The sequence below is a fragment of the Procambarus clarkii genome, chromosome 40, assembly GCF_040958095.1.
Source record: "Procambarus clarkii isolate CNS0578487 chromosome 40, FALCON_Pclarkii_2.0, whole genome shotgun sequence".
Lineage (NCBI taxonomy): Eukaryota > Metazoa > Arthropoda > Malacostraca > Decapoda > Cambaridae > Procambarus > Procambarus clarkii.
In genome coordinates, this window is record NC_091189.1 from 4,669,003 (window position 1) to 4,695,077 (window position 26,075).

Genomic DNA, 26,075 nt, shown 5'->3' on the forward strand with positions numbered 1-26,075 from the left:
CTCAAAGCTCAACCAATTATATAATTTTTAAATGTTTTAAAATGGAAACAGTATTTTTCACTTTTATTAAAAATCTACATGAATTTACAAGTGGCATGCATGTCAATACAGTAATATAAAAATAATCTGTTGCTGTTAGTGAAACCTGAGAATGCTTTATGCAGATCATGAGTTTGTACACAAAGCAACAATGCAGATTCATCCGAGCTGTTGATGAGAATTCCAGTGAAGTGTAAATTCTTGATAAACAGATGCCGACAATTTTAGGATTGATAAGCACATATTCCGTGACTATTGCAGCACACTACTCAATATTAACAATTCTGATGATGACAATGTATCCAACTATAACAAATATATTGCACAGTAATTGACAATTTCAAATACCGTATTATAAACTTATCTTTGAAGTGCTGGTATATTCAGATCAAGCTCTATACAATACTGTATTTCAGAGAATTTTAATAATTGTCTAAATACAGTAACTGTCAAATACTGATACAGTACTGATCAATGTTTAAAGAGAATACAGATTTATAATTAAAATTTATATAACTATAACAGCTAAAATTACAACAATGCTTTGCTTAGCCTTTGAGTCTAAAGACACTTATTGCACAGTATCTATTTTCCAACTACAAAAAAGTGTAATAAAATGATAATTGCAATCATTTTATAAAAATTTTTAAAACTTTGTACATACTACATTAATGATAAAATTATTTTTCATCAAATGTAAAATAAGTAAAACATTTCTTTTTTAAATCTTTAAGTAACTGTACTCAATCATCAACTTTCTGCAGTCACAGTGACAGCTGTCAAATCAAGGAGAATATTTGGGAGTTCAGTAACCTTACTAATTGTGAAGTCTGGATGAACATCACTGGGAGCAGCTTTGTTCCTCGCATTGACCCAAACGGTGGCTCCAACACCAGCATTCACACCACCTATGATGTCTGTTTCAATTTTGTCTCCAACCATGATGCATTCAGAGGGACTCACCTACGTAGAGAGGGAAAATATATACTTGCTGTAGTAAGTAACATATAAGCAAAAATTACCATTAAATACGCTGGAAAGATAGTTTAATTTTGGTTGACTGAAGCAATACAGTATTTCCATCGCCTTTCCCTCAGTTGAATATCTGCTCTGAAACACAAGCAATTTCATGACAACAAAAAACCTACATGCAGTACCAAAAGGATATCATTACTTATAAAATATCTTTGCTACTTTTACATTATCTTCAAATTACTTCCAGATCTGGGGCACAAACATCACAAATATTGTACCATTTACACCACACACATTCAGTTACCAATATACTACACAAGTAGCATCTCCACTACCGAAGCAATCTCCAGTATAGCATTCCTCTCTACAGAATTAAATAATAACCCCAACTATAAAGGCATTTCATTCCAAAATACAGTGGAACCTCGGTTTACGAATGCCCCACTTTACACAAGGGCAAGGCGCACTCCAGTTTACCAATGCCTCCCGTCTAATGACGATCGCACTTTAATTCTTTATAAAGAATTTCTTTTTTTTCTTTTTTTCTTTTTGTTTCTGAACATAATAATTACTTTTATGTCATGCCATGGGTCCCAAGTAAGTCAGTGGTAAGGTTCAACATAAGAAAACAAATGTGAGGATGACGAGAGGAAAAACAAGAGATCAACATGAAAACATGAAAATGGTATGAGGGTTGTTGAACTAGCTAGATTGGATGGTGCTGATGTGGGGGAGTTGGAGGAACACAGCGAAGAACCGACCACTGATGAACTCGTAGCCCTTCACAAGCAGCAGCAACAAGAGAGCCAAGGAAATTTCTTCAGGGGAAGAGGCGGCAGCAGTAGAGAATGTTCCTTCCTCATTAAGAAAATGTGTGCAGTATGGGAAGAACTGCAAAATTTTGCTGAAAAATGTCACCCAGATAAAGCTGTAGCAGGCCGTTGCATTAACCATTTTAATTTAATGTGATGTCTCACTACAGACAAGTGTTAAAATGTAGGGAAAAACAAGTGTCTATAGACAGATTCTTAGTAAGACAAGCAAGCTGTGAACCACCACCAGGTCCTAGTGGTATGCCTGCAAAACATAGGAGAGTACCCAAGAGAAATCATCACTGCCTAATGTTATAATACATAGGGACTCTCCTTCCAAACACAAACACTTCTCCTCCTCCTCCTCACCATCTTCCATACACCAACAAGAGTCATCAATGAAGGTAAGATATAAATAACTTGTACATACTGTAGTACAAATTATTTGTAGTATTATGTATAAAATGTATTTTGAAGTTAATATTTGAGAGTGAAACAGATTAATTCAATTTACATTATTTCTTATGGGAAAATTTATTTCAGTTTACGAACTGTCTCTTGGGAACGGATTAAATTCGTAAACGGAGGTACCACTGTATGTATGTACATATATATATACTGTATATATAAATGCCATATCCTCACTTCAAAACTCTCATATCTTTCTATACAAAAGCCCTATGCAATTCCTATTTCCACTATGTATTTGTTTCCTAATATACCAAGACATGCATATTTCAAGTACTGTATAAACAAAAAATGCTTTACATGATGTGATGCCTAAAGACAAAGGAAGAAATCCCAAAACTGCCACCACGGAAACACCACTCCAAAGCAAGGTGCACAACACCTCACGGACATGTGCACTTAAAATTCTGAAAAGAACTGGTTTAAATATTTGAGGATGTTGCTATAATGTAGAAACAATTCCACTTTTTATTTTAAACTCAATTATTCTCCAAAAATCTACTAGGAAAAACTTGTCTTAAATGAATCGTGTACATCAAAATAATATGATCTTCCCTTACAATATGAAATATTGTATACTGTACCTATATTCCAAAACCCACCACATTTGGGATAACATTACAAAATGTGTGAATGCTGCATTATGTTAATGTTAAAGTGTTTAAAATGTTCATCAAATTAATCATTAATGCAATGTACCAAAATAATGAAACTTTAGTTAGCGTGATATAAAATTAATTTTACATCTGCCAAATGAAAAAAAAGTACAATGCACACTTCGGGATCCAATTTTTCGAACCTGTGAATAGCCAACGGTGCCCAAAATTATGATTTGGGGACCAACTTAAAGAGTACTCACCAATAGCGGCCAGCATGACTATGTGGTGACAAGATCCATGCCAGAGTTGATCAATGTAAATTCTGCATCCAAATCGGCTGCACTATTTTCCGCTTTTGGAACAATGCCCACATATACCAATTACCTCATCATAAATTTCAAAAAACTTTTTTTCCACAACTACATACCAAATAACATGTCCAGATATATTATGCTCCATACCTGAGAACTTACCACATTTAATCAAGTTATTAAATTTAATTCTGTACCTATACCTATTAAAACACTAAAATCAATATAGCTGAGAATTTTTGAAATTACTAAATATTTTAAATTACACAGTTTCCACCCGGAACTAACAAAGCTTGTAAACTGACCTTCCTGATGGGCACCGGTAGCAGTAGAATATCACATGATGATCTACAAGAATTGCTAAACAGATTAAGGTTTTATTTCACTCTCTAGTATGGCACAACATTCAAAACAAACACATACTGTACATATTACAGAATTCACTGCAGCATGTATATACTCAACCAAAATTATGACTGATAATAACAAATGTGCAGTCTCCCTCCCCTTCCTATAAGAATATACCCGAAGCACATGCCTAAGTATCATTATGCATGACTTGCTATACAGTTGGGGAAAACTGTCTGTTAGTTTTATTTAAGTGGTAAAAAGATAACATTATGTGGCTAATGAAAAAAAACCTTTGGAGCAGTGTGGAATCAAATTCATGTCCTGAGTCATCCCAGATGCACTCGTTACCGACTAAACCACGATGAGGACTAATCTGTAATATACCTAGTGTAACCCAGGGCACAAGTTCGATTCCACACAATGCTCCAAAGATTTTCACATACATATATCACAATTTGTAATTTCATTGTGCATGTGACTAATATTATGTTGTGCAGAAACTGAAATGTTTGTGGTTTTGACAAGGTATGTGCAGAAATTATTAACTGTAGTGGAGAAAAGGAATACAGTCTGGAAAATTTTCCAGAAAGTATAAGAAAGTGATACTGTTTTAGATGACTGGAAAAGGAGATGCAATTCTATTTTCACACAACAAAAAATGAATGTTAAATGTAATGAACCTCCCTTTTCTGGTTAGGCCCTTGGTAGCCTCTGAGCAAAGCTTTTTGGAAATATGCACCAGACCTCCATGACCCATCTTTGCCTACCAGTTGCCATTACTCGAATCCATACCTCTACAAGGCAAAGGTAACTTGTGGATTAGATCGACCTAAATCCTATAAAATAACCCCACAAGAAAGCATTAGAACATAAAAACAACTGCCTGAAGAAAATTAGGTACCTGAAGGTAACAAGGCAAATAATTGTTGCCACAGAGTAAACACCTTAACTGTGATGCATGCACCCAACTGCCATTAGGCAACAGCCCAGGTCACCCGAAGCTCCAGCAGCCCATCTCATTTACAAATCGCTCAAATTAATTCCCTTCACCCCATGGGAAAGAAAATTACAGGGTAGGAATGAAGAGCTACTGAGGGTCAACCAATAGTAAAGGTCTAAGAATATTAGATATATTTGGCAAGTCATTGATGTATATAAGAAAAAGGTCCTAATATTCATGTTTCTTGTTAATTGTTTTAAGTATGCCATTTGTGAGCCAGAGATTGCTTATCTTTTTGGCAGTTATGTGCTTGGTGAGAAGAGGACAGTGTGTTATAGAAGCTAAAGGTTTGGTGAGGAAGATGTCGGTTAATAAATTTGTCATGTGCACTATTTAATTTAAATTCCCAGTTTACATTGTGAAGAGCATTTATGAGGCTGCTATTCCTGTTTTTGCCATGTAATCTAAAGGTTAATTTTTTGGGTATTTGATGGTATTTTGTCCATGCTATGAGGAAGGTAAGATGGTGATCAGTTGTTCTGTCAGTGATTATGCCAAGAGTGAGAGGGGCTGTTATGTTAGTCATATATGGCCCAAGGATGTAGTGAATGTTAAAGTGATTCAAGTGGGTTTAGTGATTGTAGGGATTAGCATACAGGGATTCATGCTGTTAAGGAAACATTCAATATAGCTATTTTGTTGACAAAGGTCAATGTTGAAGTCACCACTTAAAAGATATGATTATTATTGAGTTTATTTCTCATGATTAAATTCCTCAGATTATTTGAGAATGTAGCTTTGTGTTGGGAATCTATAAATAGCTGCAATCATTATAGGGGATTTCAACGTTTCACGAGGTCAGTATTATCTGAATAGCCTTCAATGCTACTCAAATAATACTTCATTTAAAACTAACTTTAAATTAGGGCATGAACTCACCTGTAGTTCGTTGCAAGCTAGATCATAAATATCTTTACTAGGCTTCTCGACATCCAAGTCACCACTCACAATTATTGAGTCAAAGTATTTCTGGCAGCCAGTATTGTTGATTTTCTCCCACTGGGCTACAGATGGACCTGAAATATACAATTATCATTCCCACTTTCAAATTTTCAAAAAATTATAACAAATATTCACTCCTGAAATTTCAGCACACAAACCAATTACTATCCACCACTTAGGAAGTAGTGTGATAAAAGAGCAGCTAAATAAAAAAAATATCCTACAGAGAATGCAGTCTTAGCAGCTGAATATAATAGCTTTGAAAAGCATGCTTCGTGTTAGGACTATCACCAGTACGTGATATGAGAAAGAAAACAGTGCATACCGTTAGTAATGAGGCCAAGGTTAAAATCAGAAGCAAGTTCATCAAGCATATCTGTTACGCTTTGTTTCAAAGAGAGGCGCTTTAGTCTTTCCGCCTTCCATATTGAGAACACATCATCTGAAAATATAAAACGGCACATTGTATACATTGCAAAATTCAATCAACAAAACACTAACATGGCATTGAACAATGTTGTGGATATTTGTTTATACAAGTGTTCATTTGATCAGAACAAAGTGTGTTCTATGCCCATAACCAATGACAAAAAATCTTACTATAGAAATGTAAGTTATAAATATAACATATATTTATGCATTCTTTCAGTAAATTTTGTACTGTGGTGTGAAATCTAATCACACCCTGCTTTTTTATTATACTGTAGTAAAATTAATCAATAGAATTACAACAAAGATAATTTTCAAAACTTTATTTCGCAGACTGGAAGTCACACAGACTGGAAGTCACACAGACAGGAAGGCATGTTAAGCATGAGGAAAGCATCTTGCCAAATCACATGCCTACCCCCGACCATAAACACAATGGGAGGGAATTATCAGGGGAAAGCGCCAAGCAATTAGCACTTGAAAGGTGTCAGGATAAGGATTTGGGATGGGACGAGGGAAAGGAATGGTGCCCAACCACTTGGACAGTCGGGGATTGAATGCCGACCTGCATGAAGCAAGACTGTCGCTCTCCCGTCCAGCCCAAGTGGTTGGGCCGACTCAAGAGGAGTCAACTAGTCATTGAGAAACCTGAACCTCTAAGAGCAGGTATCTCTGTTGGGGTAAGAGAAACATAAGCTGACTACCAAGGAAGTCAACTGTGGCTCACAATTGTAATAAAATACAAAGCTGGGGCACAGAATGTTGGTAGTACATAATTTCCTGGGAAAAGTCAACACCACTTAGCTGAAAGAATGAAGCAGAGAGCAGGCCATGTCAAAAGCACACCAGACATACACCAGGCAACTGATGACTGAAACCCACGGTTACCTGGTCCGCTATCTGGTGATGTTCAGCCATATATAAGGCACTTCTCCACAGATAGAATCATGCAGTGGCCACCCTGAAGCCATCAACACAGCCACTCTCCTGGTCAACAAATGTGTCCAGCAGCTGGACACCCTCATAAAGACTGTGAAGCAGTATCCTCCCCCGCGATAACAGCTTGATGGTTAAAGGCAACCTCAGAATACTGAGAAAAAAAAAAATTGTACCACTTACGGGCTATTCATGCCCATGCCACCACGCCATTTGGTCCGGGAGACATCTCCCGTCACACAGGGCGCAGTCGCGCCTCCACAGATCTCCAGTATTATCTCTTGATACTGTACTGGCAATAGCTCAAAAGGGCCACCACTTACGGGCTATTCATGCCCGTGCCACCTCTTGGGTGGCTTAATCTTTATCAATCAATCAATCAATCAGCTATAATCATTAGCCTTGTTTACATCAGGATTACTGTTTTCATTCAAGCAGTCACTTGTTCTGTTATGCCTAACCTTTCTGGTCTTTCTGGTATTTTTTTTTATTAGTTTTGGGTAGATCTCTGATCCTCCAGGCTCCTCTTGCCTCACAGAATGAGCCAGAATCTAGTCTTTGCTCCCAATAGATGAAGATTGGTCTTAGAGGCTTGGCTATACAAGAGCTTAAACTCTGGGAGCTATTTGAGGGGCCTCATCAAGAAATATGGACATATAGTAATTACAATATGCTCGGTAGTATTCAAAACAGATAAAGTGATTATAGTTATAAGTTGCAATGTGATTGTAACTTATCCTTAGGTAAAATAAAATAAAATAAAAAATACAGTACTGATTTAACAATTTATGATAACTACCTTTATATCTTTTTCTAATGCAATACAGTATTGATATAACAAGACAGATGGTGATGATACTTTAATGTATTGTAATGGCAACACATCCTTGGCTAGAATAACAAACTATAGTTACAAAATATTGATGTTTCAAGGTTATTATGACCAGTATCTATACATGACATACTGGACTCGGGCATAATTTTTAAGGCCAGAGAACCCAGCTGAATTTTACAGACTGGAATTTTTTTTAGGCATGGATAAAAAAATTCAAAACTTTTTGGAGAAAGTAATCAAGTTACTTTTTGACACCAAACATTAACAAAGATACAATAAGATTATTTAACAAAGAAAAAATACACACTTTGGTCTATGTACTGGTCATATTTGTGAGGTAAAACTGTTGCCCAGATATCCAGTCTCCACTTGTCCAATCCATTTATGTCTGTCGAGTAATCTGGGGCTGGAGCTTCTCGAAACTTCTGAAGAAAATCTTCTGTAATCTTTTTGCTCTCTGCTTCAGGCAGCCCTTGCTTTTCAAGCCATGATGTAACCTACAAAATATTAAATCACATTAAAGTTACACACTACTGCTAATTAGAACACACAATATAACAAGTAGGCATTAACAGATCACAGTGTTGTAATCAAGGGAGGTACATTTGACCTCCCAGCACAGTCTAACCTCACAGTACCATCATAGAATTCACCTTGATAATATTTCATTTTCCGAGTTATTACCTTCAGTTGGTATCTTATGCAAGAACCTGCTCACCTTTGATTAGGATCTGACAACACAATATTGTCACTGGTGATATTTTCAAATTGTCCCCCCATCAGATAATATAACAATAATAGTTTTTATATATGCTGTACATTATAGATACGGATATATTAGAACATGTTACCATGGGCTATAAGAAGGTGTATAAGTATATTACATTTTATATTAAGCCACTAATATGCAAAGTGTTTCAGCATAAAATAATTCAGCCTATCCCCGTGCTGTACAAGTACAATACTTATAGTAATGACGTTAAGGCATAATGGTCAATTAGAAAGTAGAATTTGGTACTGTACTATTGAATTTGGACAAACTAGAAAAGGTTTTGTATTTATGTTGCTAACAAAATCTAACCTAACTATCCTAGGCCTAATGCACACTATCTGAGGCAGATTACAGTACATACACTATGTGCTATATTAGGCCTAGGAATACTGTACTTAAGTTTGGCTTTTGGCTTTATTTTTTCTTGACTATTATAAAGTAAAGTCCCAAATTCTACTAATTTTCTATTACATCCATGAATGATGGTCCACAGTTACAAAAAGTATTATCTAAACAGGAGGATGAGTTGAATAATTTGGATAATTTATTTATAAATTAAATGGGGTAACTGGTGCTAGTGGAGCCCAGAGTGTAGAGTGCGCTTTACTAAACTCTAAAGAAGTTCTAGGTGCAGCTTGGCAATACAGATCTATATTATAAGCTGCACTCTGGCTAACTACAGAACAACTGACATAAAATCCTTAAACCAACCCCCTCTCATTCTATCCTGATTGGCATAGACTGCAGGTTGTGGGGAAGCAGAAATCAATAATTTCAGTTAAGGACCATATATTGTACTTAAACTTTGCATTTCATTTGTGCAATAGGCTTATTCTAAGTTAGTGAACATGTGTGTGTGCAAATAATTATGTTGTGTCTAAATTAACTAATTGGTGATCAGTTTTTCTCTTTGCCTATCATCTTATACTATTCAGCAGAGGTGATTCTTTCTTCAGTTTCCCCACTACACTTAAGGTGCCAAAGTACTTTATGCCAGGAGCTTTGGCATTCAAACCAAGCATGGCCTATTAAATAATGAAACCTAACATTCTGTTCTTCCTGTTACGGTTGAATATATGCACCAGCAATGGTATTTCTTCCCTTTAATTTCCATTATATTTGCCACTTCTTAGCTTTGTGTTTGGAAATGTACATATTCTGTACTGTGTGTTCTCTTATGCCTGGAAAGTACTGTAGTCAATAATACTCTTTCTTGGAGTTGATGGTCTGGAACTTCACAGGTGCTCTGTCTTACTTCCTAGCTGCTCAGGAAAGAAGAAGAAGATATTCATTCTTGTTCCTCGTACTGTACATGAAAGGAACTATCAGGTATACTTCACAACTGAATCAAACTCATTTAAATTTCAGGTCCACATCTGCTGCCTTGCTGCAGCACCAAGCCTCCATCTCTTCCTAGTTAGTCAGCAATTCATTGTTTCTATTGTTAGTTGTTCTACCATAAATAGGTGTTTAATTGAAAGGTTCTCCTACTTTCAAAATATTATGATGCGATGCAGATATTAGACGAATATGAACTGCCAGACATACTGTATTGTCGGATCACAGTTGGGTGTAGCGATACACAACCATTCACACTGTTGGCTATAGTAGAAGTTGAACAAATTGAGTCAAAGTCATGTGTGACTATTTCCAATGTATGTAACACTGAATAAGCCAGTAGTGGATATCTTATGAAGGGTACAAATAAGGAGGAGGGGAAGAGGCAAGAGATTTGAAAGTATGGGAAGAGTTAGTAAGAGGAGGGGTGGAAGACTTACATAGCATGAAGTATGAGACCTCCTTCAACCAAAGATAAACCAAGGTCTTTCATAGTAAGGAACGACAGTATTTAGCTTTAAATTCACATAAAATAGCCCTCCAACTCATTATTAAAGAAAGTAAGTAGAAGTCTACCAGGCTGAGTATCTCGAGCAACATTTCCCTGGCCCTCGGAGGGTCTAGGACTCTTGGTGCTGCACCTGCCATGTGCAAGGCCTGTATTAACAGTTGGGCTGATCATCAATTTGCAAATGAGTGTAAGTTTACATAATATTAGTCCTTAGAGGTAGAGTGCTAGGCCATATTTTTGTCAACCTCAGTTTTCCAGTGATAATATTTCAACTCCCCTTTCTTATCTCTCCCAGTAAATCCAGTCTTCCCCAGATTAGAAAAATTGATCGATTAGTTGAGAAATATGTTGAAAATCTCACTGGAGACTTATTTATGTATAACTGTTAAGGAATTATGAATAAGGTTTATTGATGGTAGGCATTCTTGGAGAAGTGTGTTGTGTTTGATGAGGTGTGGTGGAATGGTAGAGATTGGGTGTGAAGCTGATGTGGTATTACATTTGAGTAAAGTGCTTCTCTTAAGTCTCTTCTTTTTGAGTAAAGTAAAATCTTAAGAGTAAAGTGCTTCTCTTAAGTCTGGTGGATTAGTGACTTATATAAAATAGTAATACAGTATTATAATTTATTATGCAGTATACTGTATAGTGTTACCATTATATTATTCAGTGATGTGTTGTGATATACAGTACTGTCCAGTGTTTTGAGTTATTTCTAGGATAGGAGTGAAAGACTACATCATTTTAGTTACTTACGTGCTCTCATCAGATTAAGTCTGGAACAATTACGCGTTAAGTATTTCAGGTTGTGTGTAATTACCCAGTTGTTATTTTCCATGAGTAAACAAATTCATCCCAGTACAATAATTCCAGTTATTAAAGGTTAAGTAAGTTTATTAACTTAGTGCCTAGTTATTAGTGTTTAACTTACTGTACTTTTGCATTTATTTTCTTATTATTTGGATCTGAATAAGAAAAATGAGTAATTAGCTAGGATGAAGAGAATCCAGGCCAGGAGACACCCCATAGCCGACTTGCACCAGGTATATTAACCAAATGCCAAATCGTCCAACTCTGTTAGAATTCCAAAACCCTCAATCCTGACTATCAGCCCAGGACATGATGGAGAAAACTGCGGCCACCGCAGTGTACTTGCAAACATCACGGGTCTGAGGGGTAGACCATAGTCTGGCTAAATTTGATGACACCACGGACAACCTGGGAAATACAAGTCTTAGAACTGGGGACCAAGGAAATGGGATCAGCCAATAAGGCATCCACTGAGGCAGAACCGGTGACCTGCAGGTAGCGACAAAGGGGTGCAACCGGTGACCTGCAGGTAGTAACAAAGAGGTGTCACTGGATACATCAAGTTATGCACTCCTGGCTGGACCAACCAGGCATCAACCACTATTGGACCCCTCCAAAATACCTACCAGACTCATTCTTTGCCAGAAAAGAAGGCTGCAAATAAACTGCACACTAGGGCCAAAGGAACAAAAAACCCACCTCCGGAGAAGAGCCTGAATCTCCACAATCCCATCTGGAGGCAAGAGCCAACAAACACACATGCTTAAAGAAAAATATTACAAGCCAAATGGGAAATCATAAAACAAGGCAAAAAGATGAAGACCAATACCCAGTCAAGAGACCAGAATGGCTCAGGAGAAACAAGAGCTGGCCAGAAGTGAAAAATGCACATTATAGCTTGCGGAACTGCACCGAGGCAAAGTCGATGCCAAATGCAAGCAATAGTGGCTCCACCAATGCTGAGTGATGAGAAGTGGCCCTATTAGGCACGAGATGCCGATCTCAAAACAATCAAGACAAAAAGGACAGGACATCCTTGACCAAAACTAATGAAAGATGACAAAGAGAGAGAGAGTGGTGAAACGAGCGTCAGACAATCTCATACTGCTGCCCTAGGAAAAGACGCAGGTAGGACACCATCAAACCAGGCACCTAACTTGCCATACAAATGGCGATAGACATGCATCAAACTCTCTAGACACGTAGATCAGAGAAGGTTGCGCCAGCCAAGTACAGCATCAGGCCAATCTGCTGAAAGAGGCAGAACTTTAAAAACATCCAGGTTTAGATACTGGACTAGAAGTGGTGGAAACTATGGCTGGGCTGCCACCAAGGATGCAGAAAGATCACCCTCCTGAACGCCTCAGCGCCTCACAGCTGGGTGGACAGCGCTTCGGATTCGTAGTCCTGAGTTTCCAGGTTCGATCCCCGGTGAAGGCGGAGACAAGTGGGCAAAATGTTTATTTCACCTTGATGCCCGTTACCTAGCAGTAAATAGGTACTGTACCTGGGAGTTAAACAGCTGCTACAGGCTGCTTCCTATGGGGGGTGTAACAAAAAAGAAGCCTGGTCGAGGACCAGGTCACGAGGACACTAAGCCCCGAAATCATCAAGATAACCTCAAGATACATCCCCCAAATACGACTCAGAACTCAGAGCAACAAATGAACTGGGGGTAAGAAAAAAGCACATCCACCTTGACCAGTCTAGTTGAAAGACATCCATCGCAGCAGCCTCACAATCAAGAAACAAGGCCACATAGGAGGGAAGGGGCCAGCTCCATACTGACAAGAAGAGGTCCACCTTGGAGAGACTGAACATCTCAAAGATCCAACAGACTGATGCATCATCAATTACTGCCCTCATTTTTCTGTCAGAACATTTTTCCCATGTTAGATGCCTATCTGTCACACCTCCAATATGTTCCAGTTTCCAGAACAACCTCTTATGTGGAACTCTGTCGAAAGCCCCTTTTTTAGGTATAGATAGATGCAGTCAACCCAGCCATCTCTTTCCTGTAAAATCTCTGACTCGATCATTGAAACTGAGTAAATTCGTTACACAGGATCTTCCAGATCGACAACTATATTGTATCTGTTACTATATCAATAGTAACAGGTTTTCCAGGTGTTCTACCCATTTAGTTTTAATTATTTTTTCCAATATTTTGACTATTACACTTGTCAATGATACAGGTCTTTAATTGAGGGCATCTACATGTGTGGGTATGTGCACGAGTGCATGCAGTGCCTCCCAAACTTGCCCAATATAATGTATTAAGTATTTTACAAAATTATTTCAGATTTTAAATTTCTATTTTGTCACTGCTCCTACACAATAAATATTTAACACAACACTGTTTTAGACCCCATGCAGAAAACACACACTGTATAATAGACAAAAGAAAATCCTCTCCAATGCACCCCTGCCCAAAATTACTTAAAATTCCTCCCTTGGGGTCCAAGGGAACCTCTCCGAGAAACACTGGGACTAGCACAACATTAAACCCAATACAGTATCAATTAATGTGCATGTTATTTAGACTAAATTAAGCAGTTGAACCTCTGCAACATTTATTAATATCTCGGTTGGCCTAGATATTCTTTTAACTAAGGAATTATTGTATTTGATATTTTATCCAGCCAATTATTATTCAACCATTCTATTATTACCTTAGCATTTTTATGCAAATATTTACTCATACATGCCCCAAAATCATCTCAAGATAAGATACAGTACTGACAAAGTAACAGTATATTCCTAACATAATTATTACAGCGAAAGGCAATGATACACCAATTAAAATTCGTTTGTATTTACAAAATTACAATTGTACATGTATCTTACAAAACAAGCACCAAGAAAATACATACCGTAACTCTGTTCAAAATTAGCATTTTAAAAAGTATGATAATGACCATCACAGTCATCACTATGCATGACCTTTACAATTAAATAAATAGAAAAATATACACATTGAGCTCATTTTTTCCTTGCTATCACATCTTTGATTTCATTACTACAGTAATTACTTTGTGCACTAAACTATTCATGGTTTATCTCCAACTAGATTCCACTTCAAAGTAAATAAATAGCCAGCCACGAGTGCTGAACTGAAAGGAGCCTTCCACATGGCTTTAACATGTCAGCTTATTACTAATTGCTTACATTATACTCATTTATTAAATACAGTCTCCAAGTATTCCAGTATCATAAGATGAATTATTCAAATTATTTTCAAGTGTATGCCACTTCTTAGCAAATCAGTTACAGATTCAATCCTCAATAGTAATAAACTAAATAAATATTTAAGTACTACAGTATTATGTTTTGTCTTGTGTCAGTGATTTACCATATTGCAACAGCACCTATTATTTCTTGAGAACCTACTGCAACATTGCTATTACTGTATTAAAAATCTTACAAGGTAAATACAGTATTTACAAAAATAGGTACCTCGTGGTTTGTTTATTATAAAAGAATTTTGAAAATTTTAAGTATACTGTACTGAATTCAGTATAATTACATTACAAAACATCTTAATAGTGCCACTCCTGAATGAAGATTTGAAATATTTTCCAGAGAATCACACAAGTTCCAACAATCGAATTACCTAATTATCACCTAACTACAGCTGCTCCTCTACATACATCTGGAAATGGTTCTTTGTAATTGCTGAAAATATTAACCCTTAAACGGCTCCAATTGCTAGCTGCGATTGCCTTCTGTGCTTGAGTCACCAAGTGCTACAGTTTTCATTTACAATAATGCTTGTAGCTCTGACAAACAAAACAGGTGAACAGCCAACAGACATAAGCAATTTGTCAGTAAATTATATTATCTAAAGAAACACCGAATAAAACAGTGACTAATTATACAGCAGTCGTTTAAGCAAAACAATAATTATAATTAACTTTTGGTTTCTTGTTAAATGTAATTTTTTTTGCTATGCAGTATACAAGTGTCTGAACATTTTCCTAAGTAACAATAATCAAATACATTTGATAAAGAACAATACATTACGAGTATTGCTAAAGACATGCCATGAAGCAAAGTACAGTATACAGATTAATACACTTTTACGCAATGATAAATATTTGAAATTAACAATTCTTATTTAAAATACTTCACACAAAACAACACAATATATGCTGTATTACTATTGTAAACAATTATTTTTATCTCATTTAAATTAATTAATTTTGAAGGATGAGTACTATAATGTCTTTTGTGGACAGGATATTTTACAACATAAGAAAATTATATTTATAAACAGCAAATATGACAAATCATTAGTTATGAACAAGCTGACTTTTGAACTACCCTGTACTAAACTAGACACAAAAAACAATGATTCATGCCTACACTGTTTTGAGAAAATATTATTACAATTACATTGAGAATATAATGATTCAAAATTAATAGTTTAATAATATGGACCCGGATTCACAAAGCAGTTACGCAAGTGCTTACGAACGTGTACATCTTTCCTCAATCTTTGATGGCTTCGGTTACATATATTAAACAGTTTACAAGCATGAAAACTTTCCAATCAACTATTGTTATTGTTATAAACAGCCTTCTGGTGCTTCGGAGCTCTATAACTGTTTAATAATTGTAAACAAAACCGCCAAAGATTGAGAAAAGATGGACAGGTTCGTAAATGCTTGCATAACTGCTTTGTGAATCTGGCCCCTGGTTACTATGTAATAAAGGTTTTATGGCAATCGGTCACAATCAAAGACATATTCCCAACATAGTAAATATTGTCCAAGCCACCGATCCATTTATCCGATATTTATCAGATATCTGATCTGAGTTTTATGATGATATACATTTGTTAACAATTACCTTTATCTATACATCCTAATACTAATAATTGCAATCTATAAATGGACATTTGAATAAAGATAATACAAATTTAATTTCAATCAACTGGAAATTAACCAACATGTCACAAGACCCACACATGGCACAATCTGGATGGTTTAACGTTCACTACGTGACTTTTGAACAGGTAGCAACAAAATTCCAACTTCATAAACAACTTGTGTGACAATTACTACTATTCAAATCTAATGCCCCATTAATTATAATAATGAATATCAAAGGTCCAATACCATGTTGCTTAGACTGAAATAAATTATAAAATTACAATACAAAGTGACTAAACATGCAATATGCATCGTTTCATTTTTTTTTAATTAAATCACTCCGTACACAGAAAAGACTTGCTTATATAAACACATATGTTATACTCTTACCTAAATTTACTGCACAGTAATACTAAAAGTGTTAAATGTTATATATACATATAGCAAGCTATAATTTTGAATAATGAAGTACAAAAAAATCCTCAAATTTTGGATAAAAAGGCAATTTACAAATCCTTCATGGTACTGAATTACATAGGATTGTCAAAGTTTAAAATAATGGATATTTATGTCCATTATGTAGCTGTCCTTAAGGTTCATACAGCTCAGTCTGTTCTTACAGACCTCATGATACATCAACATTTCAACCTAGTTTTACATAATTATGATGCTTTAACACCGAATACCTTTGATAACTCTTCAAGTTTGTGATTTCGACAAACTTGTTCCACTCCTTTCTCTTTTAGGATGTTATAAGCAGGCTTAGAAGATTTAGAAAGAAGGCAAAGGAAATCCTCAAAGGCACTTTTAAGTCCAACATCCAATCCACCTTCTCGTACAGACAATAAGGTTGCGATAATTGTCTGAGGCCACTCACTTTCTATCAAGAAATCACATAGCCATGGAATAATTGGAAGAAGAAGACTAAGGGTATGCATGCCTAAGAACCAAAGATCAATAAGGCTGCACCAGTGAAATTCATATCTTGAGGATACAACCAAAGTTGCATAATCACGACTCTCCTCAACATTGTGAGCATCCCAAAGAAACCGAACTATGGTTTGAACAAATCTAAATATTGTAAAATCGGTGCTTTTAACATTAATGTGTTGGTGACGCAATATCATGAGTCCCAAGGTGGATGAATTTCCACACAATCTAAGATAACGTACCTCAGAAGGTATTTCAGGCACCTTTGTAAAAATTAACTTTAGAAGGGTATAGTAAAATAGATCACACTTTACTCGTTCTGGTTCTTGCACTACTATGTTCATGAAGATATTGCTAATAGTGTCCATGGCTTCACAAGCAGAGTAAACCCTATCAGAGGGAATTTCCAATTCTTCTTCCTTATTCTGAGGACCAAAAACACTTTTTATACTATTCCAATGATAATTAAAATATTCAAATAACAAATTTTCAATTTCTAGCTCCAGCAAAATATGTCTTGAGACATCTTCTGCTGTTAAATGGCACAAGCCAGGAAGCAAGAATCTCAGAACATCTGGCAACCTGTCTTTACTATCCTCTCTATAATAAAACTTAGACTGGCCCTTTTTCTTTGATTTCATTACAGTTTTCCTTTTGTTGTGCTCAAAGTTGTACCTGCTTATTTTTATTATAAAAGGCAGTGTCTCATAGACTTCTTCTTTGTTGGCTGCTGTCTCCTCAGCTAACCATGCACCCAAAACACGAATAGTTGCACAAACAAACAAATGATTTTTAGAGTTCTCCAAAAATGAATCGTCAACCGAAGTTCCATTTAGAAATGTAAGAACTGCTTTAAAAGCTCCTTTTAGAGCAGCATATAACTGCTGTTTCTGTTTTTGCTCAAAATCAACAGCACCATTCACAAGAAAGACTATAGCTAGTTCTAATATAGTGTAACAAGCAGTTGTTGGAGATGCAAGAGCAACAGCTTCTTCAAAAGTCTTATCTTCTAAGCTCATGCGAACTTCTATGCATGCCAGATGAACCAGCATTAGCAGCAACTGCCTGCCCTTGGTCTCCCCTGTTGTTCCAATCTCTGCTTGTAATACCCAGCTTACCCCAAGACATTCCATAGCTGTCCCAGCTAACCTTAATCCTCTATCACGAAGCTCACGACCTAATTTACTAAATATGATATCACACAGACCTTTATGCAAATCTTGCTTCCATTCTGGTTGACCAGTTTCCACAGTAGGTAATGGAAGACTTTGTAACATTTCTGAGAGAAAGTCACACAGTGTGAACTTATGTTCTCCATGATCAATTGCAAACTCATGTGCAACATGGTTCATGAGTTTTGTAAATGACTCTGGCTCATCTTCCCATGTTCGAGTACCTTCCTCAGTAAGAACCATTAAAAGAATCTCCAATGCATCTTCATAGCAAAAACTCTCAACAATGTAAGCATCTACAAGTGATCCTACAGCTTCAAAATCAATTATAGCTTTTCTTCCACCTTTTTCAGAAGCTATACTTTTTAAACACTGGTAAGAATCTTTAATTAAAGTTAGATCGCCATCATGCAACTCTGGCTTTGCAATTATTTCACTTAGTACTGGAATGAGTCCATACAAAGTCTGATTGCCTAAGCAAGAAGAAATGAAGCAAGTTAAAATAGTCAGTGCAATGGACTTAAACATATATGGTGGGCAACCTTCTGGAACCTCATTGGTCCGCAAGAGTCGAGCAAGAAATGGCAAACCCACTGCCTCCATAAGTTTTTTCTTATTTCCATCATCTAATTCTTCTGCCTTGATAAGCTTTGTTACCATTAGAAGTGCTGCAAATCTTTCAGTGTCGGAGTTAGCTCGTCTCAGAATCATAATGCCTCGCTCGACTGGGCCGAGCATCGTTGGAAGCTCCCTGACTGTCCTTTCTTCCTTGGTATCTTCCAATTCCATCTGGTCTGATTCACTGTTAGCCTCTGGTTGGTCTGCACCAGGACTTGAAGACCGGCTACGTCCACAGCTGGCCATATTTGCCAATTATCTACGTCTTTGCATAAACTGAAAGCAAAGGGATTTTTCAGTGTATATCACTCAACTTCAACAATTTCCTTTATGTGAACATTATTTCATCACCTAAACTATAACAGAAATTCTTTAATGCAATTCATTGCAGTACTAAAATAAAAAGCTTGATAGCTTAAACAAAATTACTGTATTTCCACTTGAATACATGGTAAATACTGTACTGTATCTTTATGCATTATGTCTTTCAAGATTCACAATATCTATCAATTTTATTAGAAATTAGTTTATGATGGAAACAGAAGATACATATTCTGTACAGTAAGTACTGTAGTCATTGAAGGTCAGGGATAAACTATAAACAGATAAGAAATGATGTCTGGGTTTATAAAACAATCATTCAGATGACTGGGCTTTCAGACCATTTGATTAATCTGCACCACTTTCACAGTGCCGTCTTTTTCTGGTGCCCTCTTCTATCATACATGTACTGTACTGTCCGTATATTTTCCTATAAATTCCTACTTTTATGATTACCGAGCCAATTTTCACACTTCCCCTTAAATTTGTATTTCTCATTACAAACACATGGTTATTGATTCCCATGTGCAGTTATTTGGCAGATTTATTAAGCACAGTACTCCTTTGCATGTGCAACACATGATGGATCAGTATTTACAGTATGCTCGGCATTAGGTCACCCCTGTTAAGAAGGGAATGGGGGTTCCCGAAGGAAACAATGAACTAGGATTTGGAAACAAATATTAAACACAACATGCAAATGAAAGCAGTCATGGGAAACAAAATATAAAATAAATAGTTTTTACAGTATTTAATCAAGAGGGAAATTCCCAGGTTGTCTCGATACATGTAAAAGTCATGTAGTTAGTACAGGGGATGCAGGAGTAGTGTGTTATAATGAGAACAGAGTGCTTACAATGATTACAGGGTGCTATAACAAATACATGGGGCAGTGATAGAGATAAGGTGGTATAATGGGTACATGATGTAATACTGAGAATGGAGTATAATAAGCTTAGGCTGGTACAATGATAATAAGGGGTGAAAGAGAGATTGTTGTAATATGTGTCATGAGATAGAGTGGTGTTGTGATGGTATGTTAGTGGAATTGTGGTGTGGCGGTACTGGGGGTACTGTTGCAGTATTGTGGTGGTATGAATGTATGTAATGTTATGGAATTTGCTTGGTGTGGTGGTGATGTGTGCTGTGTTAAAGAAGTGGTAGAGGTGATGTGGTGGTCATTAATTTTTATTTGTTGATAAATTTTTTGTTATTGGGTGGTGTTATGTCCAATGGTGGCATATTGGATGCTGGCCCTGCCTCCCCCACACACTCATGAGAGGTTTACAAGGTCCATGACAAAACTTCACTGACCAACTAGCAAGTATACTTTGGTCTTGAACACACTCAAAGACTAAAGTTTATTTGCAGTACAATACAGTATATACATAGAGAAGTACAATTCACCCCCTCTGTATTTATTAATCTGCAAAGATTACCAGACATTGAATATGAAATAATGGTACAACAGTACTTTGTATTGATATTGGTGTTGCTAGTCGAGGCACTAGTGGTAGAGTGAATAATTGTACCCCAATAATTGTACAGTACTTATAGTAGTTAGGTTGCTAGGTGACCTGACTCAAAAGTTGTAACCCAATTTGTCATATCACCTGCTAATAGAGATGTGTCATCTCTCAAGAACATCCAAATTATCTTGAATGTTCAGATCTGACCAATCTACCTTCCCCAGGCAGGCCTAACTCCCGTCCCTCATAATCAAGTAGTGTGAGTGTGCCTGGATATTTGTCTGTACTCACCTACTTGTGGCTGCAGGATCAAGCTTTTAGCTCTTGGATCCTACATTTCTAGCTGCTAGTTGTGTATTGCAACGACTCCTGCTTCATTTCTCCATCAAATATACTTTCACAATTATGAATGGAGCTCACTTTTACAACTTGTTCATTTCATTTTCCCACGGGCCTGGCTAGGGAGAAATGTTTCTGACAAATACACGAGACCTCGTAGATTTGAAGTGGTATCACTACCATTCGACATATGTTGGGGATATTCCACAGCAGGAGGTTAAATTCAAACAGTACTCACCTAGTTGTGCTTGCGGGGTTGAGCTTCGGCTCTTTGTTCCCACCTCGGGGTTTATGTCTGCCTCTGTGTGTATCTGTACGTCCACCTGTGTCTCTATGCCCGCCTAAATCTATATGCCTGTCTGTAATCGCCTAACTGTGCTCGAGGGGGTTGAGCTTTGGCTCTTTGGCCCTGCCTCTCAACCGCCAATCAACTAGCGTACAGATTCCCGAGCCTATTGGGCTCTATCATGTCTACATTAGAAAAAAAAATGGTAGGCAGCTGGAACAAGTGAGAATGGATGACAAAACCATCAGTACATTAGTTTCAGAGCATCATATGGCAAGAGTAGTGGGAAGAAAAGGCCCCCATGAGTGTAGCTTGTATTCTCTAACTACACTTGGGTAATTTCTTGGGTAACTACATCCATCCAGTGTGCATCAGTGTTAGTACAGGACATCATACTGATTTGAAGTACTCAAGATATTTCTTGAACATTTACAATATTGTATTGTAGCTCAAAATTCACCATTTTTTTTTAACATTCATCACATGCTGATTCTGAGTACCATATGCAATTAGTTTAGACAAGCTTACATTAGCTCAGGTTTACATTGACAGGTGATACAAACTACCATACATACTTATAAACAAGCCAAAGTAATAACATCTATAAATCTACTGACTTTATTTGATGATAAATAGATATGGGGCTCTTATTGCATGTTAGCATGATGATAGATGGAATAGGTAGTGCAGATCTGCAAACTTTCATTAAGGTTCTCAGTGTATTATTGGTCTCAGGCTGTAATAGGTATTCCAAGAATGTAGTCCAGTCCTCCTCTAAAGACATTCTTTGACTAACTCAATAGTTTTTTAATGTGTTACCATCATCAATATTTTGCATTGAATCTGTGTCTAGCTTTACACACATTTACCTATATTAAATTCATCTTCAGGAGTTGAGTGCAATTAAGGATGATAAGGCATTACTTACAATTATAGTAATGTATCAGTTTTAGTGATAAACATTTGAGTGCTTAGTGCAGGACTAAAGGAGTGATGTTACGAAATATCAGTTTGAGAGAGGGAGTCCTCAGCAAGTTAAATATCAATCTAGGCTAGTATGTAATGTTTTGCCTGAAGGCAAATCTTGGGCCGATCTTCAATTTGCTTCTTGGATGGGAAGGGAGGGATTATAGAGTAATTTGGAGAGGGGAAATCTCCCATGTGAGGTTGGGGCAGTACAGATTGTGAACTTTATGCATTCTGAGTTCAATTGCCATTTTAATTATCCATTTAGAAAAATAACTGACATTCAATAAAGAAGGTCTAAAAGGCTCTTGTGTATGGGTTACGTTGAGTTAGCCAAAGCATTTTTACACCATTTACCAGCATAACAATTTCAATAACACAATGACATTTTAGAATACTAAGTTGCTGAGTATTGGGGGGGGGGGGACTCTTTTTGCCCACGTTTGGTCCCACGATTCGTGGGTTTCTCGGGTTGTTTCATTCAGCCTCTGGTGGAAGTCTCTTGGCGGTCCTTCCGTTGTTTTTTATCTTCGTAGGTTTTCGTCAATTTCAGACAGGGTTGTTTTGTCCTTTCTCTTTTGGCTTTTTTCTTGACCAGTATCTTATGCTAAATACTGTCGCTTCTTTATTTTTAGCCTGCCTAACTTTTATTACCAGTCATGATAATTTGCATCATGACTGAGCATCATAAAGCGCTCTGCGCAGCACGGTGGTTAACAGAAAACAAGCAATGTCAAAATGCCTATGAACAATTTTACTATACCCTTCACTAGTGCAGAATCACCAGGAAATACACCACTAGTTTAACAGCACTAGGAACAGAGCTGGATTACCAAATAGGCCAAGTAGGCCTATTGGGTAATTTTGGGGGACCATAAAAAATAGATAAATATCAAATACAGTACTGTACTTGAAATAATCAATTACTTTGTAACACGTCCCAATTATTTTTTGGTGTAATTCCTGTACTGTACACATTGTCACGTGGGTTTTCAACATTACATGTGATGTTTCACACAATTGAGCAGCAGCAACAGAGTAAAGAGTATTACTTGTTTTTATTTACAATTCATTAATGATGTATTCTACTAATATTAGCTCATCCTTTTGCTTACATAGTATGTTTTGTAACTATGTGGACCATTGTACATATATTGACATAATGGACAATTAGATAGCAGAATTTAGTAATAATCACCTTAAAGAGACTGGAAAAATAAAGTTAAAACTAAACAAATATTCCTAGGCCTAATATAGTACATATGGACCATCTTAGGCCTCAGATAGCATGTTACCTGTATTAGACTTTGGAAAGTTAGGTTAGGGTTTACTAGCATCATAAATACAAAATCTTTTCAAGTTTGTCCAAATTCAATGCAGGTAGTACCAAATTCTAATTGCCCATTACATACACATCAATATATGTATAAAGGTCCACATTGTTACTATAGGTACTATCTAAATAGATTGGGCTGTCTATATACACAAGTTTTTTTTTTTTTTTCAGGGATATTCCTGCATGGGCCCCTAAGCCTCTGGCTGGCCCACTAAGTGTTGCTTGTTTCTGTCTTACTTGGGCGGAGTATGAGTATTTACAACTCGTATGGTCGCGTCAGTAAGATTTTGTCCCATGTGTTTAACAACTGCTCCGTTGAATCTAAAGTTGAAATCTTAATGGCCTTTTAACTCTGCACTGTGTTAGATAATGTTCCAGTGGTCTGTCGGGCATTTCTCCACAGTGCTGACATTTATACACAAGTGATTGTTTACTGTTAGTTGTTGGGAATTTATAGCTTCAAGAATCATGGTTCCTGAATCGAAGCAGTCCCCGTGGCGCAGTGGTAAGACACTCGACCGGTGCTTCAGTGAGCATTCTGGCCTGGGTTCGTATCAGGCTAGGGAAGATTGGCTGGGTGCCAATCTTAACTGTAGCCTCTGTTCACCCAGCAGTTAATGGGTACCTGGTTGTTAAACGAATTGGCGGGTCGTATTCCAGGGAAAATTAGGATCAAAGACCTACCCAAAACGCTATGCGTGCTATTGGCTTTACAAGAATGTAAGAACTCTTGTATATATAAATAAATAAATAAATTTCTAGGTCTCTCAATTTCACCTGCTTCATTTCAAGGCATGGATATACTGCAGACTCTAGAGCAGGGTTTTTTAACCAGGGGGGGGGGGGGGTTCAGGAAGGAGGGTTGCAACTCTGACCAAGTAAATTCATACATGTTGATACGGGAAAATAAAAAGATGCTAAATATAATACTTTAAAAACATATGAGGTAATCTTACAATTTGGGGTACAGTACTTTTTCTCTCTTCTTGAGTAATTGCAAATAGGTCATCCAAAAACTGAGTGGGGTATTGAAAGCATAAATTGAAAGCTAAAAAGCTAAGCAGGACTGGCATCTGCTCCAAAGCTTTTGGAATTCCTTTTTATTTAGTAATCATAGGTTTATGTATTCTATGGTGTGCATCGAAGTTTAGTGCAGTGAATGTGTTAATTATTTCAGCAAGTACTAGTGTTTTATTAAAAGCAGTCGGGTTAATTTTGAGTACTTTATTTTATGGATAAATGAATTAAAACTGAAATAACTACTGGCCTCTAGGTATTACAATGGAAAACTATGCAGCAAGCATAATATAACCGATAAATATTGTGAATTATTTGAGTATGTACTAATATTGTATTAAAAGCCATCCTAATTTTTTGGATGCTTTTATGTACTGTATACAGTACTGTTATTTCCTGGAAAAAGGAGGTAAAAGTACAGTACTGTATAGGAATATGGCCTCAATGTATTCCTCTGCAAACTTTGCATAATGTAACTTTGATAATTAATATTACATATTATTATGTACGAGCTGTCTACATGCATGTGTTTACCCTTTGAATAGCCACACTGACCAGGAAGTGGGGCCCAATTTAGCTGCTCTGACTTAGGACCCAAAAACACTCAGGTCCGGCCCTGGCTTGCAACACCATCACTAGTTTAACAGCACTTGGAAATCCACCACCACTAGTTTTACACCACCATTAAAGGCATCATCATCACTAAAGAACAACACTAGGAAACACACACCATCACAAGTGTAACAACACTAGGAAAATTACTCTCCTGACGGTCACGGAATTTTCCGAAAATTCTTTGTCGATGAGTAAGAAGGTACTTCCTACCCCAACCTTATAGGCTGCTCTGGGCTGCTCCTGGCTGCTTATCTCAACGTATTCCAGTCTTATCAATCAACCCAAACTTCGAATATCCATTACATCAATTAACAAAATAATGTGGAAGTGAAATGTTAGAGACGTACCACAAGACAGGTGGCGCGGTCCACTTCCCTGGTGAAGAGCAGCGTGTTATCGAGATCAAAGAGTATAGTGCTGATGATGGCCTCGGGGCTTCTCTCACTGCTGGTGCTGGTATGGTTCATCACTGAGACTACACTGAGGGAGGAGAGGTGTGGAGAGAGCGAGCGTGAGGCGGCGACGAGAACCTGACAAGACAGGACCACAGGAGGACCACAGGACACCTCAAGGTAACAGTTTGCGTCACCGCTCACACACAACGTTTCCACAACTTCCTATACCAAGTCTTCCCAGGGCCCGCATATCCCCTTTAATGCCTCTTGATTCGTATTAAAGCCAACCCAAGCGCGTATTCTCCACTGACAACCTCGGTATTAATAGATAAGTTAATTAAAGCAAGTAATATTTAGTATAAGAAGAAGCTCGAGGTATCGTACCCCCGCCAGCACCGCCTCCCCCTGGCCTCCTCCCCCCCCTCACCAAGCGGATCCATAATACAGTGTTGGGAAAGAGAGGTTTGTGAGGCTACCTTAACTCTGCAGCACCTGTGTGACACATTGCATACCTGGGTGATGTGGGAAGTTGGAGCCGAGCAGGAGAGTAGTGAGAGGACGCCGGGAGGCTGTGTGGCTGCTGCAACCCTCCCTCCTAGCACACGCTCTCAG

At 37.2% G+C, this 26,075-nt stretch overlaps 2 protein-coding genes across 2 annotated transcripts in view; one reads left to right on the forward strand and one right to left on the reverse strand.

The window, feature by feature from the left end:
- Positions 1-50: 50 nt before the first annotated feature.
- On the reverse strand, positions 51-25,554 carry LOC123758063 (neurochondrin homolog). Its single transcript, XM_045742248.2, has 6 exons — positions 25,416-25,554; positions 16,665-18,995; positions 8,005-8,194; positions 5,823-5,939; positions 5,435-5,571; positions 51-1,002 (listed from the first exon to the last, which is right to left on the reverse strand). Exons 2-6 carry the CDS (start codon positions 18,963-18,965, stop codon positions 790-792), a joined length of 2,958 nt encoding a protein of 985 aa, XP_045598204.1. The 5' UTR covers positions 18,966-18,995; positions 25,416-25,554; the 3' UTR covers positions 51-789.
- LOC123757829 (solute carrier family 49 member 4 homolog) overlaps positions 25,507-26,075 on the forward strand; it is a 45,243-nt gene continuing 44,674 nt past the window's right edge. The window contains exon 1 of the mRNA XM_045741690.2: positions 25,507-25,640. The gene's annotated coding sequence lies outside the window, so the exon portion shown is untranslated. The remainder of the gene's footprint in view (positions 25,641-26,075) is intronic.

Coding starts and splice junctions, on each gene's coding strand:
- LOC123758063 (XM_045742248.2), bottom strand. CDS start 18,965: ATGGCCAGCTGTGGACGTAGCCGGTCTTCAAGTCCTGGTGCAGACCAA. Junction 5,572..5,822: donor CCTTGGCCTCATTACTAACG/GTATGCACTGTT, acceptor TGTATATTTCAG/GTCCATCTGTAGCCCAGTGG. Junction 1,003..5,434: donor TAGCTTGCAACGAACTACAG/GTGAGTTCATGC, acceptor CTCTCTACGTAG/GTGAGTCCCTCTGAATGCAT.